The sequence below is a fragment of the Alosa pseudoharengus genome, unplaced genomic scaffold, assembly GCF_046254945.1.
Source record: "Alosa pseudoharengus isolate Yale_2024_CS ecotype anadromous, Long Island Sound unplaced genomic scaffold, YU_APseudo_1.1 YU_APseudo_1.1_scf_24, whole genome shotgun sequence".
NCBI lineage: Eukaryota > Metazoa > Chordata > Actinopteri > Clupeiformes > Clupeidae > Alosa > Alosa pseudoharengus.
In genome coordinates this window covers 23324478-23347278 of record NW_027468689.1, presented here as the reverse complement: position 1 = coordinate 23347278, position 22801 = coordinate 23324478, and the positions used below count along the sequence as shown (strand labels likewise).

The window sequence follows — 22801 nt, the reverse complement described above, 5'->3', positions numbered from 1 at the left end:
TGAACCTAGGGGTTAATAACACATGTGTACCGAGTTTGTCCGTTCTCTGGGATGTTTTCATGCTTCTCGAACGTGACCAGTTTTACCACAAACCTATAATAAGCGCTTAACGTTAGTCTTCGGGGCACACGCAAAGTAAAAAGAAATTGCTATTTCTATACCACTAACAAGGCTCAAAATAGTACCACACTTCCACTGTAGCATAATGAGGGGCCCTACATGTAAATCGAAGCATTGAGAACTTTGTAAGTGTACAGACAGTTTATTAAAAAGATAGTTTAGTACAGTACAGTACAGGCTGGCATCATCTTGGGAAAACAGTCACATGACAATTCAGCTCGCGTTGCTCCAGTCCAACGTCTCTCTAAACTATTTTTTTAATAAACTGTCTGTACACTTACGAAGTTCTCAATGCTTCAGTTTACATGTAGGGCCCCTCATTATGCTACCGTGGAAGTGTGGTACTATTTTGAGCCTTGTTAGTGGTATAGAAATAGCGATTTCTTTGTGGTAAAACTGGTCACGTTCGATTAGCATGAAAACATATCCCAGAGAACGGACGAACTCGGTTCACATGTGTTATTAACCCCTAGGTTCATTTTGCGCAGGAACTGTCCTTTAAAGCTTGGCTGTTGTGCTTCACTTTACAGTTGCGTCGGATAAAAGCGTCTGCTACTTGGATGAATGTAGGCTTGATAGATATACTGTATGTAGCCATCACAGTCTCTCTCTGGCTCTGCAGTGCAGTGCTACTCGTGTAAAATCGCAGGTCCCATCTGATCCTTTGAATGGGCCCTCCCCGGCCTGACAGAGGGGTCGATCTCGGCTGAAGAGAAGGCCTTTTGTTTGTCCATCGTGGCGTAGCCCCCGGGACAAAGCTGGCCAAAGTGAGTACTGTTTGGACTGGACTCAGACACTTCCCGGCTAACAATCGACGCTGTGATAGCCGCGGCTATGAGAGGTCTGGAGCAGACTTCACGTGCTTGCCACCGCCATCCTCCGCCCCTGTTCACATGAGCCAGGTCCCAACAGGGGTCACGGGGAAGGGCCTCCACCTACGGCGGCCACAGGGACCCGCATCACTTCCTGCTGGACCACTGGTGGTCGGCCATTTTGAAGAGGACGGATAACTCAAGAAAGGCTTTTTGGGACACAGAGGGTATGTGAAAAGAGTCATGTCAAGAACAAGGAGAGACCTGGCACCTGTATGATTCAAATGTTGATAAATGATAGAACATTCTGAGACATTTGGAGATTTATCTTATTTAGGTTTTTCGGACCTTGTCTGAAAATCAAACACTATTTTTGGATTAACTTCCCTTTTGATATCTAAAGATGGGATACATGATACAGAATATATTAATAAGAGAATAGTTTTATATATTCTATGAATTTTAACCTTAACCTCCCTCTTAACTATACGTTAATCACTGATGGATGACCTATATTGCTAATTCCTGGGGACTTGAGTTTCCTACTGTGGTCAGGAATCATGGGGAAGACCTAAACTCAGAACTGCATTAGTACTGCTTGGTCAAACAGAGTTAGAGTTAAGCAACTGTGCTAAGCAATTCAAATTTATTAGGCTGCTGATTTCAGTTCCTTTATAATTCGAAAAAATACCTTAATGACACTGAAGAAATATAGTGCCATACAAGTATCCATATAAGTGTGTTTGATGTGTATTTACATGTAAAGGCGACTAATGATAAGTATGCAAACCACATGAAGACACATACTGTAACTTAACAGCATTGTAATGAGATGTCAGTCTTACATATAAACAGTGTGTCCACATGCTTGAAAGAAACAAACATATATTGGTACTCTGGGTGTAGGGTAGATTTTAATACAACATATTTATGGATCATGACCAATGCATAATAATAACTATCTACATGTACTCTAGTCTAACACAGTGTTTCTTAACTGGTCTGGCCTTGAGACCCTTAATTTCCCATGATCATTAAGTCGCGACCGATATTTTAGCGTTGAAACCAACTGATTCGGTGAGGTAAGACCTGTACTTGTTTGGAACATGCTGATGTTGGGCATATTTGTGTCCTCAACTCATGTGTAGCCTTTCAAAGGATTCGACAGGTTTGTTTTTGACAGTAGGGTGCTTTGTTTCCATGTGGCGCTTTAGTTTTGATGCTTAATGCTCTCATGTGCCAGCAATTCACTGCACACCAGACACTGGGGTTTCTGTCCCTTGTTGTCCTCAACATAATTAAATTCATACTTCAAATATTTACCAAAATGATGTCTAACATGACCTGTCACACAGACATTGTCTTTATCCATGGCAACGACTGGCATACAATGTTTCTCAAACATTTCAACATTAGATCTATTTTTTTGCAACAAGCTCCGCAACCCACCCAGAACGGTTCCACGACCCACTTTTGGGTCCTGACCCACCAGTTAAGAAACACTGATCTAACATATGAATAGGCTTTCCAGTAGGAATACACTGTAGGTATGAAAAAGGACAGTTGGATATAAACAAACGGCTCCTGGTCGATTTGATTACCCACCCATGAATCCACTGAGAAAAGGAATGCATGACAGTGACTACTGAAAGAGTGTAGGGGGGAGGGAAGTGTGTATGCCACTTCCCAAACAGCTGCAGGTCCACAGAGGTCAGGCCATTGAGCAGGAAACTTGTAAACACAGTGCATTATCTGTGTGGCTTTACAGTCATGCTGCACATTCATGTAGTAAGGCATTCAAAGCATTCAAAGTGCTCTCACTAACATATCTCAATTCAGTCTTTGGTTGAGGTGCAGGTTTACATTCAAGGTGTTCTACAGATACTGTAAGCATACCACAAGCTCTGTGCAAAACTATTTTCTCTAAAATGTCTCAAAGTGCACAGTTTCATCAAAACAATTACCAGAAGTCTCTCCTTTTAGACAACAGTTTCTGTTTTTTCCTGCAAAGTATTAAGAAAAAAAAACATTAAAACAGATGATGCATTGTAAATCTTTTGATACCTCTGCCTCTTTCCTGGTGGTCCGTACTACTAGACATGTTCCTGAGACTGGAAGGCTGGGTTGTCCCGGCACGCCAGGTACGGTCTGGAAGAGTGAGGCCGTCCAGCGGAGGGATCGTTGGAGCTACTTTCTTCTGCCCACGAGGGCTCCACCCTGGCGTGCGCTCTGACCGGGAACTGATAGCAGAGGAACATGACCCCGCTGACGATGGTCAGGACAGCCGCGCTGATGCCCACCCTGATGGCGACTCCGACGTACTGCTGCAAGGGTGTGGGAGGCATGTGAAAGTTCTCCGGAAAGCTGATGTTCTGATTGGTGGCCACGGCATGCAGGTTTAGGGAGAGAGGCAGCAGAGAGCACAAGCTGGACAGCAGATGCAGGAGGCCACCTGCCGTGAAGGCCACTCGGATGGGCCTGCGCTCGTCCAGGCCGAAGAAGACGTTCCTCAGGCCGTAGAGCGTGCTGGTGTTCGCCAAGAGTCCCAGCACGAGGGCCAGCAGCATCAGGACCTGCGCCACGGCGATCTCCTTGGGAATGAAACGGTCCGAGATGTCCATTTTCTGGCAGTACAGGGGGCCACGTTGCGAAGTCACCACCGTATGGCTGTAGAAGCAGACCCTCCAGATGCCCACCCACGCCAGCCCAGACGAGACGACACTCATGTCCGCCACCACCCACACACGCCACTGGACCATTCCGATGGTCACCATGGTGAGGATCCATCCTATGCTGCCCAGCCATAGCCCAACGAACTGTGGATGGGCTGTATGGGCCAGGTAAGCCATGGGTTCACGCCTGTGGGTCAAATCTTCACAAAACCAGGCTCCTCACCCATTCCAGCCGGTAAGACATGTCCACACTGGTCACCAACCTCACATGCCACATGCCAACCTCACCTACCTGGTCCCGTCACCAGGATACGCGACAAACAAAACACCCAGGTCCCTTGGAGAGAGACAAAGAGGAAAAGGTTCTAATTACATGTGTTGAGTTAGGTGGGGAAAAAATGTGCAAACTGTGGCAGAAAATGAAACAAAATCACTGTTACAAAACCATAGGGGAAAATCAAGCAATTTCTGATGAACACGTTTAATGTATACTAATTATTGACTAATAACTAATTAACTAATATTAATTATATTAATTGTCAAATGAAAACATTTGGGCCTATGGCCTAAAAACAACAAATGCAGTATGGGTTAGTCATGTGCCCATTGTCTAATAGTGCAATGGTTAGGGGTGATTGATTTGATGAAGAGGCTTTTGTTTAACAGTTGTTAATCATTAAATAATGGCTATGAATAGGCCTAGCCTACATTATGATATCGAATGTCTCCTTATTTCTATCGAGCGAGTAGCCAATCACTAACCTATCGCATTGAGTTCCTACCAGATCATCTTAAGATTCAAGTAAGTTCAGTATAAAATTATTGTCGAACAGCTACTGAACAACACCTTCAAAACCCAACCCTAACTTGAACTAGTAAACAGAGTTTAAACAGATAAACTTGCTGTTAAAATAGTTGATAATCGAGCATTTAGCCTAGATATGGGCAGACTATGCAAATACAGTTATGCTATGTAAATTGCCGATTTTTACAAGCCGTGCTATAACTTCTCACCAGGCAGAAAATGTCCTCCTTTGACACATTTCACAAAGTAACATGACACAATTTTCAAACAAAAGGGTTTTTCAACAATCTTGCTATGCACTTGTATCCAAACTAGGATGCACCTTTATCCAAACTTGGAACATCTGAACTGAAACGACCCCCCTCGGCCATTTACACGAAGGTTATTTTCGCCTCAAAAATCATTCTACACTTTCATATCATTAGACATGAGCGACTTAAATAAAATACAACTACAGCATACTGGCAAAACATGTTATTTCTAGGCTATATGCCAGTCATTCTAATATATGATCATATTGATCCTTACCTCGAGATAATTCCACTTGCCTTGTCGTAGTGAGAAGGGCATGGCAAATAGACTGATTGACATGCAGGCTTCAGTTTCCTTCTTCTCAAGATCAAAGGAAAATTCGAAGACTTCCTTATTTTGCCGTCAAGTTGGTAAATGCGGGAAACACACCGCGTAGGCTAAATATTGACTTGGGACATCTACGTCCCGAATACCTTTGATGACGATAGCGCTGTTATAACTGATATAACTGTTATACAGCAGGTAGGTTTCGCATCAATAAAACTGAGGCTGTGATGCGAACCAGGAAACTGTCTAGTCACAATACAAATACACCTGGAGAAAAAAAAATACCCTGATAAAGTTTGAGAATTCCTCCTCCTCCTGGTACGACTTTATACTGTTCAGGGGGTCGTTTCTAAGTTAGCAACGACGTTGCTCAACCACCATGGTACGACGCAACTTGCGACCAAACAACGACACTGTTACACCTGTTTCCAGAAAGCATCGTACCTGTGTCGCAATTCGCTACCTCCGTCGTTCGAACAAACACCATAGTTCCAACAACGTTGTTGATGATGCAGCGATACATATCATTGGTGGAAACAGTGGCAACGTGTAATACCCCACCCCCTAGAAATGTTCTGTCACGGCCTATGTCGACATTTTTCTAATCTAAACCGAGTGATTAATGCTGGTATTGTCATTGCCATCAGCCAAAACCTAAACCTATTGCAAGCATATAAAACAGTTAACTTAAGCAGACCAATATGAGTCATTAATTGTGTTAAATATCTATGAGTTGGAAAAAATATATAGCCTGGACAAATATCTGGGTATCCCAGAGGTTATCAACTGTCTCGTGGCTTAACGGCAGCGCGTTGGTGCACTGCGCGTTCGGCCGGAGTTCGCATCCTAGCTCTTCTTTTCATCTCTGAGTAAGAGTAGGCCTTACTCTACATCGAGAGACCATAGGTACAATATATCAGTCAAAAACAATTGAATCTACATGTCACACAGTTCACCTGCAGAAGCAAGAGGACAATCTCACATCATAAGAAAATCGAACCTACAACATTAGGATAACAAGTCTTCTGCTCTAGCCACTACACCATTTATCACTGCTGTTTTAAGAGTCTGTGAAGATTATAATACTAAAAGCAAGGCAATACTCAAATTAATATAAATAGCAAGAATGAGCCAAGTAGGGGAGTCAGTGTCTTAATCAAAATTAAGCTACAGGATAGATCAATCATTTAGTCACGAGATAAACATCCACTTCGCAATTTTTGGTTAGGCGGTTGTGATTTTTGGTTAGGCGCTCCGGACACCAACAGGAACTACCAAGGAACGACACAAGTGCGACTGCCTAGGTGCAGTAGTTCAAACGACCAAACTTTGCGTCCTTGTTTGCGATTGAGAGTTCGAACTACCCTTTCTAGAAACACCAAATCCAAGAACGATGGAGCGTACTACCAAGGAAGCGACGCAAGTTAGCAAACGACGCTTTCTAGAAACGACCCCCAGATTAGGGTTGCCACATTTGATTTGTGAAAATCCGGGACATTCATTGCCGAACCCCCCCCCCCCCCCCCCCCAAAAAAAAAAAAAAGATTGATTTTGATTAATGTTAAATGCCTAATTCATAGTTATACTAGGCCTAGGCCTATTTCTGGTTTTAAATAATAACTTATTAACAAATGCTGCAAATGCTATGCATACTACTACTACTACTAGGCTACTATGCATATTATGTTGTTACCCACTCCGACATTTTCACCCTGTCGGCGTTGTATAGCCAGAGGCGGACAGAGTAGCCTACACAGCTTCATTACTTGAGTAAAAGTACAGATACCCTTTGCTAAATTTTACTCAAGTACAAGTAAAAGTACAACAGTCAGATGTCTACTTAAGTAAAAGTACTGAAGTACTTGTTTTTAAAAGTACTTGAGTATCAAGAGTACAAGAGTACATTTTCTAAATATTGCATTACTACTGCCACAGTGCTTACATTTATGTACAGAAACATCCTACATGGATTTATGAAAATTTTTAATGTTAATACCTTGGAGAATGTAAAAAGAATTGAAAGTAAAATCAAGTCATTTATATTATTTTACCATGTTGCCAGGGATGGGCAGTATTTCTAACACATGTATTTCAAATATGTATTTCAAATACAAAATACTATTTTGTAATTGAAACACTTGAAGCGAAAACTATCATTAACTTGTTCAGAAAATTGAAATAGTCTGGCAAGGTGGAGCCACAGGTTGGCACATTCCCGGGATGGACCTGTTGCGTCTTCATCCATTGTTTCGTCCATGGTTTCGTCTCTTATCTAAATCTAACCATGGAGTTGACTTTGGCGGAAAGCTGAAGGTGATTGCTGGCTGTCCCAATCAGTGGCGCCTGCACAATCCAATCACGTTTGAGAGGGAAACAACAAATTGAGGGTTTCGAGATTTTTGCTTTTTCCTTTTTTAGAAGAAGAAGTAACAGGTACTCACGGCTATGGATAGAAATGTAGTGGAGTAAAGAGTACAATATTTGCCTCTCAAATGTACTTGAGTAAAGTCATGAGTACTCCCCAAAAATGATACTCGACTAAAGTACAGATCCCTCAAAACTGTACTCAAGTACTGTACTCAAGTAAATGTACTCCGTTACTGTCCGGCTCTGTGTATAGCCTACTCTTTTTCTTCGCCGCTGGCCCTGACATTGATTGTAGACCTATATATATATTCTCCTCCGTCTCGCCCCCCATTTTATCAAACCAAATCGAACCATAATTTCTTACTATACTAGGCTACCCTCTCCAATCTGCTACGCACTCACTCTCTTGGACATGCTGCTGGGCTGGTAGTTGCTAGGTGATGCTGATGGTTAAGGTAAACTTTCGTTTCGCAGGTCTGCATTACAACCAATCAAATACGCGCATCCCTGCCTCCGACAGCTGGATACAATCAAGATAACTTAAGAAAAATAGTAGGATTGCAGGAGCGGAACGTAGGTTTTATTGAAAGTGAAACTATACTTTAAAAAAAAATTAAGTGCATTTGCACCAAAAAACGGGACATTTGGTGTCCCGGGAAAGCTTATCAATTTTCCGGGACAGACATTAAAAAAGAGAACAATCCCGGGAAAACCAGAACATGTGGTAACCCTTGTTCAGTTGCTTACAGAATACAGACCTACATACTAGCCTATATCATTCATATCACACACACACACACACACACAACGATAGGGCACAATGAATACAATGTAGGCCTACCCAGGCACATTTTAATGTTCCAATCCAGATAGGTGTTTATCATTCAGAATAAGACCTTCACTGTAAAGTGCTAGCACATCCCATCTAGTTTGCAAAATTCAATTTCTTCATTTCATTCATAAGGAAAATATAAATATATCTGAATATGGTAGCAAGTCTATGAAAATTACAGACAAACGCCATGCCTAAAAAGGGCTATTCTCTAGAACAGCATCATAACAGGTATGAATATTTTGGTAGCAGTTACATACAGCATATAAACGCACTGTTCTTAGCTGAAATATAATAACGTTATGTGAACCGTTAACAACTACAATCAACAGGCAATTTTGCAAAAAAATGGCAAATAATCCATTCCATTCAAACCCTAAAATACATTTTCGAATAAATTATATATACATCTGTATATATAAATATATTATATATTCATAGTTCACCATCTCAAAAAGAGCATCACTGAAGGTCATCACAAATACAACCTTGAATAAAATGCATAAAATGATAAGATAAAATGTTCATTCCAGAAGAGAAATCACAAGTGCAGCTTTAGGACCGTCAAACTATGATAGACATGTTTATCAACCCATATGTCTGCATAAGCGTTAAAACATTCCAAACTTCTTCATTATCATGACATACTGTAGATTTTCACCTACTGACTGTGTTCAACCCTCTCTAGGCCTGTCTATTTCCCACACCATCTTCCTCTGAATAAAGCAAAGTGTATATTCATATGACTGGCAGTCTTGAAATAAAAACAAAGAAATAAATAGACAAACAAACATAATATGAGTTTTTTTCTCCCTCTCATACTTTGTCACAGATTCCAGTTCTCAGAAGATCTGTTGTCGTCTCCTGTCGTCTGTGGTCTTTCGTTCTCTTCCTCTTGCTCTCTCCAGAGTTCCAGTTCTACAATGCGTCTCTTCATCTTCATCCTCTCTGTTCTTTTGCGCTCTCTCCCTCCCTCTCTCTCTCCTTCTCTCTCTCTCTCCCTCCCTCCCTCTCCCTCTCTTTCTTCTCTCTCTCTCTCTCTCTCTCTCAGAACATGAGTCTCTGCTCCAGAGGCAGGCTGTCTCTCAGACACTTGAGTTGTTCCTCTCCCAGTTTGATCTTGTCCTCCAGCTTGCGCTGCTCGATGATGAGCGCCGACTTCATCTTGACGAAGTGCTCGTAGTCGGCCAGACGCTCGGCGCTCAGGTAGCTGGCCAGGATGTCGTAGACCAGTCGCTCGCGCCGGTCCAGGTTCTCCTTCAGCTCCTTGGCATCCTCGTGCTGACGAATCAGCAGCCTGCGCTTCTCGGTCAGGGCGTGCTGAGAGAGGGGGAAGAAGACAGAAGTATTGGAATCAGAACTTATGATTTTTACATTCATAAGTAGTTTACATTTACATTACATTACATTACATTTACATTTTATGTCCTGATATTTCTGTTATGTGTTCTTGCACATATGAGACAACTGTTTATTTCATTCCGTTCCTGTATATTGTCCCTGTGTAGTATATTGGTGTGTGACTAGTATTTAGAGATAAAAGGGATATTACAGTTTTGCAATGTTTCGCTGTTCTGCATGGGTGCATCCCATGTGTCAGTAGCTATCTGCTCTGCATTGCCAGGTTGGCCCTGGGGTCTTAAACACTAACTATTTCCTTGTTTAGTTAGAGCAGCTGGTAGACCTTTATGCAATTTGACATGGTATTCAGCACAGTTCTGTGGTCATGCTACAAAACTGTCCTTGAAAAGACATCTGCTTCGTAAAACTATTAAGTACATTTATGCTTTTTGTTATAATCTAATAATCTAATAATAAGGGAACGTTATTTAGAAAATATTTAACATGTCTAACAACACACAAATGTCATGGAACATGAACACACACACACATAACACATACAGGATACATACTGTATATTTACAAACATCGATAAAAAATATACACAGCCGCACACCTCACACACACACACACACACACGCACGCACAGACGCGCACACACACACACAGACACACACACACACACACACACACAAACACACATAGACGTACGCTCACACACACACATTGCATTGCACACACACACACACACATTGCATTGCGCACACACACACACACACACACACACACAGCCCCTCACCTTCTCCTCAGCTGAGGCCCCCTCCTCCAGGTTGTTGAGGGCGTTCTCCACGCGGGCCAGCCTGCCGGAGAGGGACAGCAGCAGGCTGACCACCTTGTCCAGGTCCCCGATGAACATGCGGAACTTGTCCAGCTCGTTGGGCTTGCAGACGGCCTGCACGGTGGCCTCCACCTCCTGGCCCAGCGCGTTGTTGTCCTGCACGTCCTCCTGCAGGCTCTCACGCGCCTCGTGCAGCACCTGCAGCTTCTTACTCAGGCTGCTGATCAGCTCTTGCTGCAGGACACACACACACACACACACACACACACACACACACACACACACACGGGGCAGACACACGGCACACACACACACACACACACACGCACACACACACACACACACACACACAAACACACACACACACAAACGCGACACACACACACACAAACGCGACACACACACACACACACACACACACACACACAGGACACACACACACACACACACATGCTATATTAAAATTGCTGTGTGTACATGTAGCATGTTTAGTTTAAAACATTAAAAAACGATGTTAGAAATAGAGACCTAACGTGTGCCTATGCTCTGTGTTAGCCAGATATGACCGAATTCAATCATAACAATCAATCACAAGTGTCCTGACATTATAAACTGAGTTTAATTCCAACTTCATCTCCAGCTTCTTGCTCTTGCTGCTGGGGACACACACACACGGCACACACACATACACACACACACACTCACAGCACTCACTTTGTAGATTAGCCTAACCTTGGTTTAACTGAGGTAAAGGTGACTCTATCTAAATAAGACCCCATGACTCACTGACAAATGTTGTCATCTCATAAAAATGTCACAAGTCTCACATCATTCTATAATCTGCCTATTCTAAGTAAACAAAGCCTTTTTATTGCCATTTTACGCCATTTACATTTACAGAAATGTAGACCACAAGGTTACTGAACTTTTGTCTAAAGATGTTACAAGTGTTGCGTATGGTGGAGCATGTTTTGCACATAGTCCGCTTGAACTTGCTAATGGAATGCATTATATACATTACATTAGTTTTTGCTAAAACACTAAACTCCATTCTCTGAACAAAATTCTCGATCACTCTTTTGGCCAAATCATAAACAGTTTTCACGTATAAAACACAATTTGCAGATCTCATAGACACTTGTTTCAACAATCTAAACACATTTTTCACTTGTGATGCATATTGGTAACCACAAGTGGCAAAATGTAAACACAAAAAAAGCACAAAATGCCCTATGTTAAACACGACTCAAAATTGATCACACTTGTTTCAAATGATGTGACTCAACCAATATAAGCTCAGAGTGTAAACAGGTTGCTGAACAGTGCAGGTTCATATCAACAATGGACAGAAACAGTCAGTGGGGCATTCAAAGTACATTGTAGACTGTAGACAATGTACTTCTCATTTGCAGTACTGAAGTGCCTGTCTTTTCCGGTATACAGTTTTTCACAATTGCTTAACACATTTTTTGAAACCTTCCACCCTTTTCTCAAAACTGTAAACATAAACTGTAAACCCCCATTCTCAATACTTCATTTTTACTGGATTTACAGTAAATGTTGAATCCACTGAAATATTTTTGCTTTGTTTTGTTTTGTTTTGTCTTTTAGATGCAAAATGCATTTACTGTATTGTAAACAATGAACATTTCTACTGGAGCTGCATGAGCTGCCTCACTGTGTTTTTTGATGTAGTGTCTAATGACTGCTCAGTAGTGTTTACATTTTGACTGCTTTGTGAGATGATCTGAAGACAGTGTTTGGTTTTGAGCACAGATACAACTGTTTTGAGGCGATTGTTCTGTTTTGCAGAGGTTGCCAGAGGTTTTGTGAATGCATTTTGAAATTTGGGGTTGGTGTTTACAGTTTTGAGAAAAGGGTGGAAGGTTTCAAAAAATGGGTTTTAGCAATTGTGAAAAACTTTAATTAGGGATTTTAATTTAGCATAATTTGTCCGCCATGCAATCTCCCCTTTTTTGAGCTGATTGTTTCAGATACCTTCCTGTAGTTTAAAGCAGGAGTGCAACCCTTTCCCCCTTTAGGAAGGAGAACTACAGAATGGATCTGAATGATCAGATTGATGCTCTAGGGTGGTATTTCATGTCTGATTACAAGCAAAGGAGACTGTTTCCCTTTGATAAGTCATCAGTGAGTGTGGGTCTGGTACAAGGTGATTATTAGCCACTTCAAGATGTCTTACTGTGGTGCTGTACACTGGGAGTACAGATGATTTTCCCTTAACAGGTAACCGACAGGTAATCAGTGAGTGTGAGAGTGTGAATGTGTACTGTACGTGTATGTGTGTGTGTGTGTGTGTGTGTGTGTGTGTGTCTGAAAGAGTGATTGAGAGACTGTGTGTGTGTGTGTGTGTGTGCCCTGCTTACCTTCTTGCTGGAGAGGTCATAGTCGAGCTCGTCCTCGGAGTCCTGCTCGTCCATCTGCTCCTGCATGTCCTTCATCTTAATCAGGAGCTCTGCCTTGGGCGCCGACGTGCTGTAGTAGGAGGAGCTGCTCACCACGGACACCGCCGTTGCCAGGTCATCCTCCACCCTCCTGCTACACACACACACACACACACACACACACACACACACACACACACACACACACACACACACACACACCACACCACACCACACCACACCACACCACACCACACCACACCACACCACACCACACACACCACACCACACACACACACAAACAGACACACACACAAACCCACACACACATTCACACACACACATACACACACACACCACACACACACACACGCACACGCACACGCACACGCACACGCACACGCACACGCACTCACAGACACAGACACGCACAACACACACACACACACACACACACACACACACACACACACACACACACAGTTTAAGTTCAGTTTGCCCAAAGAGACTGAGAGCTCTGTTCTGATGTGCTCTTTTGGACTGAACAGGTACATGTATTATTTTCATCCAGTAGGGGGCAGTAGTGCTGTTGCTAAACTGCAACAGAGGCATGTTTACAGAAATGTTGTTTGAGGTCACAACCAATGGGAACATGTTCTGTGTGAGGCCTACTATCTCATAAACTTCACTTAACTTCACCCTTTAGTAAATACTTTAACTTTAAATACTTTTACTTTAACAGACTGGATTACTTTTTAATTTTTTTAAACTTTTTTTATTTTTTTTTTATTTATTTTTTTTATTAATCTCAGGCAAATATTAGGCCCCTGTTGCATTACATTTACATTTATTTACAAAATTAGGATTAACATTCAAGGTACATTGCAAAGGAGATCTTAGGTAATAAACACCACCAGACTACCAGAGATGAGAGTGCAGAAGCTAAAGTCAAAAGTGTCAAAAGTGTAGTCGAAGTAGAAAGAGGTAGAAGGAAGTAGAAGAGAGGAAGACAGGAAGTAGAAGAGAGGAAGACAGGAAGTGCATGTTAGATGTGTTTGGGTTGTTAGATGCGTTAGGAGAGGAGATGAAACCGAAACCCCCAACATCACATACACCATCCTGTAACAACTGTGCTGCAATCTGAGGAGCTGTGCTGACTAAACAATGAAATGAAGGCAAGTCCACCACAGACCTAGCATGGCCTTGCCTTCCTACGTACTTCTGCTCAATTTTCAAGGGGATGGCCATTGGCTAGGCTACCACAGACCCCTTTTAGGACACATATAATAATCCATATTACTGCATGGGAGATTGGATCTGCCTAAGGCTGTTGAACAGTATCTCAGAGCACCTACCTCTCGTCTGCGGCGCGGGGCGACGTCTGTTTGGGGGCGACTCGTCGGCGCTGCTGTGCCCCCTCCAGCACCTGCTCGCCCTGCGGGAAGATGCCCCCCATCAGGTCCATGGTGGTCCGCATGCGGCTCTGGTCCAAGATGTCCGCCAGCGACTTGTCCTTGCCCATGATGTCCCGGGCCAGCTCCTCTCTCTTCACGTCGTCATCTGAGCGATCGCCCACCGCCGCGTCGGTGGCGGCGGCGGGCAGGCTGCTCCTTCTCGACTGCCCGTTCAGGGTGGCCCCTGTTGGGGCTACAGGGGAGCCCGGGGTCCCCTGAGGAGGTCTGGAGGAGCCGCGGTGCGCCTCCCACTCCGCCTCCTCCTGCCGTGAGTAGGCACAGAAGAGGGAGTAGGACTGCTCCTGGGGGGCAAAGCTGCTTTGAGGGCTTGTTGTTGTTGTCGCTGTTGTTGTTGTTGTTGCTGGCCCACCCTGAGCTCTGTTGCTGAGGAGGTACTGGCGGCCCTTCCGCTCCAGACTGGTCTCTGCGTGGACGATCCTGACGGGGACTCTCTTCACAACGTTACTCAGCTCCGAGGCGTCACCCATCTTATCACTGTAACCATGTAACCATAGTAACACACAGGACTACTTCATTACGGCATCAGACAGGAAGATCAATTATAATATACCAACTCAAAGACCACAAAATGGCCGCCATGTTGGCCATATTACTGTACTTTGTTCTGTAAATTACATGTTCAATTTGACTTCAATGAAGAATATTAAAAAATTAGGGACATTTGAAGGTCCAAATGTAAATTTTCTTTTAAAAGGCAATTTTTTTACAATCATCTTGGCAGTTGATGACAGACTTGTAACAGGCCGGCATGCAGTACCTGGACAGGTCATCCTGTGTGGGTGCTGGGGGCTTGTCGGTCAGTCTCTGTGGGGCAAACTGTGGCGAGGGTGAGCGTGTGGCATTGGTAGTGGGCACCGTTAGGGCAGCAGTGCCCTTGAGGGCAGCGGGCGAGGAGGCAGGACCGTGAGGATGAGTGTGTGGATGAGGAAGAGGAGAATGTGCCAGAGACGGTTCCAAGGCAGCCAGGGCGGTCTGGTGCAGGGCCCTCCACTCCTCGTCCAGTCGGCGGCCCGCCTGCGCCTCTCTCTCTGGGCACGGGGACACCTTCAGTGTGGCGTCCGATGCCAGCGTGGGCATAGCGGGCACTGGCAGTGCCAACCCCACCCCGGGAGACCTGCTGCTGCCCCTCGCGGAATGACCAGCAGTCTGGAGGTCACTGGACTCTCTCAGCGAGGTCACAGTCATGTCCACAGGGATCCCCGGAGTGTCCACTCTGGGCGGGGAGAGCCTCTGGGGTAACGCTGACGCTGCTGTGCCCCTCTTTTTGGGGAGGGCGGGCTGCTCGAGGGCAGCGGTGACCCCGACGTGGCGCAAGTGGTCAGGGTACGGCGGGGGATCGGGCGTAGGCTGGCGGTACCGGGGGTCCGGCGGGTGGGCAGTGATCGTGGACACGTCTCTCTTCTCGAGATCCGTTCGGGACGCCGCGGCCTCAGAGGGCGGCAGGAAGTGGTCAGGCTGGGCAGGATGCTCTCGTACCCCTCTGCTTCCCGCCAGGCCCCTCTCGGCCAACACGCTACAGTGGCACAGACATAAACACATGAGGGGAGGAAGGCAGTAACACACACACACACACACACACACACACACACACACACCCACACACACACACACACACATGCACACACGCACACACACACACACACATGCACACACACACACACATGCACACACACACACACACACACATACACACACACACACACACACACACACATGCACACACACACACACACACACACATAGCCCCTCACCAAAGACAGACAAAAGTAGACAAAAGTCGAAGGTACTGTCTACCATGCTACTACACAGACTACTATGCAGTCTGCAGTCTACTATGAACACATATGACACACAAGACTAAAACAGTCAAGATGGCTGACACACCAGACACTAAACAAACTAATTGATAATCAGACCATCAGACCATATGAAAACCTGAAAGTATATTTAAAAAAACATTTCAGTATACAGTACTATTTCAATAACTGAAAAACATCAAGCATTGTGAAGAGTGATTGTGAATCTAACTTGTCCTTCTCTGTCATTCTAGAAGAAAAACAGGAAATCACAAGGATTTTTCAAAAATGTTCTAGAACACTCTGTGAGAAAGCATAGTCTTGCAATATCCCACAAATCAGGGGAAAAAAGACTGGAAGCAGAAAAACATAGAGAAACATTTCACTGCCAAGCAGTTGCCAAGACTGTGGCATGGAGGCCTTCTGTGGAATTCTGCTGAAGTGCCAGAACTCTGTCTGATGCCTCAGCTTAGTCATACACACACACACACACACACACACACACACACACATATATATGCACGCACACATACGCACATACGAACATACGCACACACACACACACACACACACAGAAAACCACCAACTAATCTAGGTTGAACCATAGAACTGTTCTCATCCATACAGCAGTCAATCTGAGAAGCTGTCAAAAGCTAAAATGACACACTTGCAACCAGCAACCAGCAATACCCCAATACTGCCATTGTCTGCTCTTATGTAAATACGGGTGTGTGTTACCTAAAGTGCTTCATATGATACAATAGTAGATATTTATCACTTGCCCCATGGTTTCACTCTGGCTTGATTTATTGCAACAACCCCCCCCCCCCCCTTTAAAACTGCAACACCTGAACAAAAGGCAGCAAGTGGGACATGTCGTGATGGCATGCGAAGCATTTCTGAGTCTGAGGACAGGGCAGCCCAGGCGGAGCTCACATTGTTACACTGACAATGCGGCGCATCACACGCTGTGCCTGCCACTGGACAAGGGAGCCGCTGGAGCGGGCGTACAGTACGGTCTGTGTGAACAGCACAAGACACTGAGGACCTACAGTTACAGTATGGCCAGTTTGCTATGGTCACTTCGCCAACACGTAGCAAATTGATTTTAGAGACACACTCACAGACACACACACACACACAAACACACACACACACACACACACACACACACAAACACACACACACACACACACACACACACACTCACGCTCACATTCAGACACACACATTGTGGTGCTTCTAGGTGCAACACAGGTGACTGGGCACCAGTGTTGGCCTTAATAATGGGAACATTGTTTTAATCTGACCTCATAGGATACTCACCGATACTGAAGGAAAGCCTCACTCATTCACTTTGCACACACACACACACACACACACACACACACACACACACACACACACCACACACACACACAAATCCCCCCACACACACAAACACACACACACACACACACACACATACACACCCACCCACCCCCGCCCACACACACACGCAAACACACACACACGCATAGTGGAGTGCATTATGGGAGATCCTTACCCCATGGTGTGGGTGTCAGCTGGCCGATCTAGATGGAGTTTCCTGGCCGGCAGGGGCATTTTCTGTGGAAGAATAGAGAACAGCGGTCAGCCTGTCTGATGGCACCCGTGCCAGACCTACATGCCTGGGATTCCTGGGTCGGCCTGAGAAAGGGCCAAATGGTTCAGGTGTCGTTCCCCATGGGCCACCGAAACCCTCGCAACTGGGAAGTCTTACAAGGGAAGACAGGTCGTGCATTTAACACAGGAATTCAACGTATAAAACAACAGAGTAAGGTTTAACCTATTTTTGAGTATAAATGAATGCATTGTCTTTACCTATAAATTAAATGTTCTGACAGATATTGCTATTTTTGAATGTCAATGTCAAGATTCAGTTCAATATTCCAAATGTCTCTGTAAGTTGTGCCACTTCTGATTGGTGAGCATACCTAGTGCCAAAGAAGCACAGCACTCCTCACTGACTGTAGAACCAACCTGTTCGTAGAAGTCTGCAGAGGGGGATGACCTGGACCTCTCGTGGACGCACACAGCCTCGTTCCCATTCTCTGCCGACGGCTCCAGGATGTTCTCAGCCGAGCGGTACCTGCCCGAGCTCCTGGCCTCAGACTGTTTCCGCTGCATGTTCCAGGTGGCCTCGTACTCGGCGAACGTGCCCAACCGCGACAGCGGGGGCGGTGGCGGCGACCGCTGCTGCAGAGGGAGCTCCTGCTTGGGCCAACCATGCTCTTTCCCTGAGTGATGTCTGGAGTGGTGCTCCCTGAGGTGGCCTCTGTGGGCGTGGTGGCCTTGTGGCGGGGACGACCCTATGACCTTTGACCCAACGGGCTCCTCGTGTGAGGATGGCCCTTTGGCCTTTGCGCTGATGTGAAGCTCCTCAGGTGAGCTCTGAGGTCCTGTCTTAGGAGCAGGTTTGGAAAACGTCGGCTTGGCGACTCCCTCGAAGAACATGCGCCGGTCGATGAACGAGCCGACCGAGTCCAAGGTCAGCCCTTTGCCCTCGACACCGACCTCGTTGATCTTGTCCGGCTCGGAGAACGAGTGCACGCGCTTGCTCATGGGGAAGCGCTTCCGGCTTCCGATGCGTGACACGTGGTTGCCGCCGGCAACAGCTCCGGCCTTACCCGACAGGATCTCAGCCACGCTCAGATCTCGGCGCGCCAACATGGCGGCGGTGGCGGGCGTGCCCTCGCTCCCAGGAAGTTCTAGATCTTTCCGTTTGAAGGACGTGGCCTGCAGCACACGCGCCTGCGCCTCCTTCAGGTGGTCCTTGTAGGTGTTGGAGAAGGATCCGTCGGAGGAGGAAGTGGACGTCTCGGGGGACTTCCAGGCGCCGGGCTTGGCCTCGTCGTCCGCCTCCCCGGGACAGGACAGGGCGGCGGCGCTGCGGCTCTTCTGCAGCTGCGCCCGCTTGATGATGATCTCGTTGCGCAGCGTGGTGGCGTAGCGGTCACTCCGGCGACCCTGCTTGCCGCTGCCACCGCCCAGCTCTGGGCTGTCTTGAGGACCGGTAACGGTGGTGGTCAGGGGGGGCGGCGATCGTTTCTCGGTCAGCAGCTTGTTCTCCTGAGACAGCGAGTGGAGCAGAGGGGTCTGCTGAGGGCAAATCTTACGGCAGTCCTGCGACACCCACGGGTCAGCCGGCGGCTCCCTGTGCGACTGCAACTGCTGCTGCTGACCGTGAAAATACCTGTTGCCATGGTGACCGTCTGCCCCGCCCCCACTGCTCATCCGCTCACGCTCATCCGAGCTCGACCGCGCCATCCACACGTTGAGCCCAGCGGCCAGACTCTCCGAGGCCGCCTGACCGCTCGCCTGCTTGTTGCCGTAGCCGTTAAAAGTCTGCTGGACGGCGGGGTACTTGTTCTTCATGGCCCTCTGTGTCCCGACTGGACCGGCCTCGTCTCTCCAGGCCTCCGGCTTGCCCTGAACACATCCCTGCAGAGCTGCTGTTACTGTGGTCAGTGTCGGCTGCTGCAGAGGTGTGTAGCAGTAGTACCTCACATGCCCTCCACCTCCGCCGCGATCAGAGCTCTGGTCCAGGGCGTTGCTGGACAGCGACGCGGTGGAGGTTCTGGCCTGTCCTCGGCTGCACGTGTTGGTTGGCAGCTCCTGCAGGCTGCGGTAGTATCCCCCGACGCTGTGGTGCTTTGGGGCGGCCGAGGTGGTAGTGTACGATGCCGACGAGCCTTTGGGGTGCAGGCTGAGGTGAGAGCTCTCGTCGCTGTGCTGCCGCTGGTGGTCAGGGCCAGCCAGGCCCTGCCGTCCGTCAGAGCTGGACAGAGAGCTCGGTTTGCTGGGGGGGATCTGGTTGGCGTTGTAGTCCTCGGCGGAGAGATACGGGGGCAGCACCTCGCTTCTCTGAGGCGCCAGGAAGCCATGGCGAGCGTCCGGCCCACCTCTCTCCCCAGGCTGGACACTCTGCTGCTGCTGCTGCTGCTGCTGCTGCTGCTGGCTCTCGGTGCCCTTGACCAGCCGTTCGACAGCGGACCTGCCCTGGGGAGCCTTCTGCTGCGGGTGAGCAGAGGGACCGTCCGGTCCAGGGAGAGCCCCGGGCGTGGTCAAGCCCTTCTCGTGGACTTTGGTGGCGGCAAAGCTGTCGCTGCGCAGCGGGGGAGGGGGTGGTGGCGGAGACGGAGCCGTGGGCTTCTTGGCTTCCGGAACGTTCCACACGGGGTTGATGTTCGCCCTCGAACCTCCCCCTCCTCCAGCGGCAGTGGCGACGCAGGACGAAGTCGACGAGGAGGAGTACCGGGAGCCCACCTGCTCCTCAAGCCGCGGGCTGACCCTACCACAGCCGCTGACCACGGGGAGCTGCAGGTAGCGCGGTCGCTCCAGCTGGCCCCCGGCCTCGCTCTGGCCGCCGCGGTAGAACATGCACTCCAGGGACGCCGCCTGGCTCTTGGACAGGCCGGCGACGCCGCCGGGGTCCAGGCTGTTGGAGCTCGTGGAGAGGGTCGCGTGCGGGGAGTCTCGCTTGCGGAGCGTCCCTGAGGACAGGTCGACAGCGCTGAGGTGCTTGGAGGGGGGTAACGACACACTGGACGTGTCGGTCAGTGGACAGGGGTCCGCAGCTTCCATGTTCTGGACTGTGGTGGGTTGATTTGGTGCCTGATGCTGCTTTGCAGGGTCCCAACATTTAGACACGTCATTAGAGGAAGAGCTGTAAAATGTCAATGATGAGAGTTCAGACAATTATTCAGAAGATCACACTAACGGCTAATGGTTATTAAAACTAAGATTCATTTCCATTGTACAGGGAGCAGGTAGTAAGCCAATGAAATGAGATGCTCAGAGAATACACATAGGGTGTCCAGAGACAGAATCTCTGACACATATTTTAGCTCATGTGAAGATGCATGTGCATGTTTTAGGATTGTAAATATTGCTCTGTGTACTGTGTGTGTGTGCTCTGTGTGTGTTTGTGTGTGTGTGTGTGTGTGTGTGTGTGTGTGCTGTCTGTGTATGTGTGCTGTGTGTGTGTGTGTGTGTGTGGTGTGTATGTGTGTGTGCTGTGTGTGTGTGTGTGTGGTGTGTATGTGTGTGTGCTGTGTGTGTGCTGTGTGTATGTGTATGTGTATGTGTATGTGTATGTGTATGTGTATGTGTATGTGTATGTGTATGTGTATGTGTGTGTGCTGTGTGTGTGTGTGGATGTTTGTGGTGTGTGTAGCAGTACCTTATGCTGTATTTGGACTGCCATATAGGTTCTGGTTCTGTGTTCTGTGCTATCCTCTGGGTCTGGGTCTCGGCCACTTTGGATGAATGCCAGGAGTGTGGTCTGCTGGCAGGATCATTCCTCCTGAGATGTTCACACACACACACACACACACACACACACACACACACACACACACACACACACACAGACAACAGCTCAGAGACATGCTATCACAAACAGGTGCTGCTGTAAGGTACAAAGCCATAAAGAGCCCAGTTTATCATTCAAGATTGAAGACACATAGACTAACTTCTGAGCAAAATGAAACCTACCCTTTGAAGCGGTTCTTCCTGAAATTCATGCAAGGAGGTCAGAATAGAAGATTTAACCCCCAAATATACCACCATGATAATAAGAGACCATTAAAGGGTGAATTTGATGAAATAAAAGTAAAACCCAGGAGGAAATAGTGAATTTCATTTGCTCATGGTTACTTACACAAACATCACTACTGCTAATAATGTCATCACAGAAGCGAGCGGTGACAAACATGGAGCTATTTACGTCCACTTTGATGGAAGCGGGAGAAAATGACAGCAAGGTAAGAGGATTAGGTGGCTAATCCTGCGAGACATGCACGTGAGGAGGACATGCTGCTCCAGCTAAACCACCACCACAGAGAGATGGAGGAGGAGGAGGAGGCCACAGCTACTCCAGGGAGTGGCTGGAGGTATGGAGGTGACAGACAGGAGGTGCGGAGGAGGCGTGGGAAAAGGGAAACAACAGAAAGGCGAATTGCCAAAGCTAATCCATGGAACGCTTGGAGGTATGGAGGAGGTATGGAGTGGTTGGAGGTATGGAGGTGACAGGGAGCAGGTATGGAGGAGGTGTGGAGTGGTTGGAGGTATGGAGGTGACGGGGAGCAGGTATGGAGGAGGTGTGGAGCGGTTGGAGGTATGGAGGTGACAGGGAGCAGGTATGGTGTAGGCGTGGGAAAAGGGTAAGTACAGGAAGGCGAATTGCCCCACAGCTACTCCATGGATTGCTTGGAGGTACTGTATGGAGGAGGCATGAGAAAAGACTTGAGTGGATCTTAAAGGGAAACCTGAAGTGGACGAGAGTGTATTTGAAGTGACGGCCAATCAGCGCTGCATAAGACTCACGCCAGGTGTGAAGACACTGGACAGGGGTTGGGTAGGGACCAGACTACGTAACGTGAGGAAAGGGAAGTGGAAGTGTAGGTTTGTAGCTCAGCTATTCACCGAAACAACTAGGTTTAGATTCAGTTACCAAGGAGATGGTGTCGTCTAAAGGAAGGAGGAAAAGGAGGAAATGACATAGGCAAGAAGGAGACATGGGAAATTAAAAAATCACGGCAGCAAGGAGGAGGAAGTGGACAAGGCAAAAACAGTGGTTGTGGTTTGTGCTAGTGTTGAAACAAAGGCCAGGAACTAGTGGGGACGGCCAGGCAGGCCTTAGTGTGTAACTGAGTATCATGTGTGGGAATCAGATATGAGATTTGAACATGCAGGCGATCACCAGTATGGAGTAACTAC

General features: G+C 47.1%; 2 protein-coding genes across 2 annotated transcripts in view; both read right to left on the bottom strand.

Annotated features, from left to right (window-relative positions):
- Positions 1 to 1640: 1640 nt before the first annotated feature.
- Positions 1641 to 5460, bottom strand: LOC143142013 (claudin-34-like). The gene is made up of 2 exons (XM_076302703.1): positions 4938 to 5460; positions 1641 to 3941 (listed from the first exon to the last, which is right to left on the bottom strand). Exon 2 carries the CDS (start codon positions 3779 to 3781, stop codon positions 3026 to 3028), a length of 756 nt encoding a protein of 251 aa, XP_076158818.1. The 5' UTR covers positions 3782 to 3941; positions 4938 to 5460; the 3' UTR covers positions 1641 to 3025.
- Positions 5461 to 8567: 3107 nt separating this feature from the next.
- The window catches only part of shroom2b (shroom family member 2b), a 40266-nt gene continuing 26032 nt past the window's right edge, over positions 8568 to 22801 (bottom strand). Inside the window, exons 3-10 of the mRNA XM_076303509.1 lie at positions 21264 to 21386; positions 18062 to 20747; positions 17586 to 17647; positions 15001 to 15756; positions 14124 to 14717; positions 12751 to 12922; positions 10328 to 10600; positions 8568 to 9507 (exon numbers count right to left, since the gene is read on the bottom strand). Of these exons, the coding sequence (XP_076159624.1) occupies positions 9235 to 9507; positions 10328 to 10600; positions 12751 to 12922; positions 14124 to 14717; positions 15001 to 15756; positions 17586 to 17647; positions 18062 to 20747; positions 21264 to 21386 (4939 nt within the window). The 3' untranslated portion in view covers positions 8568 to 9234. The remainder of the gene's footprint in view (positions 9508 to 10327; positions 10601 to 12750; positions 12923 to 14123; positions 14718 to 15000; positions 15757 to 17585; positions 17648 to 18061; positions 20748 to 21263; positions 21387 to 22801) is intronic.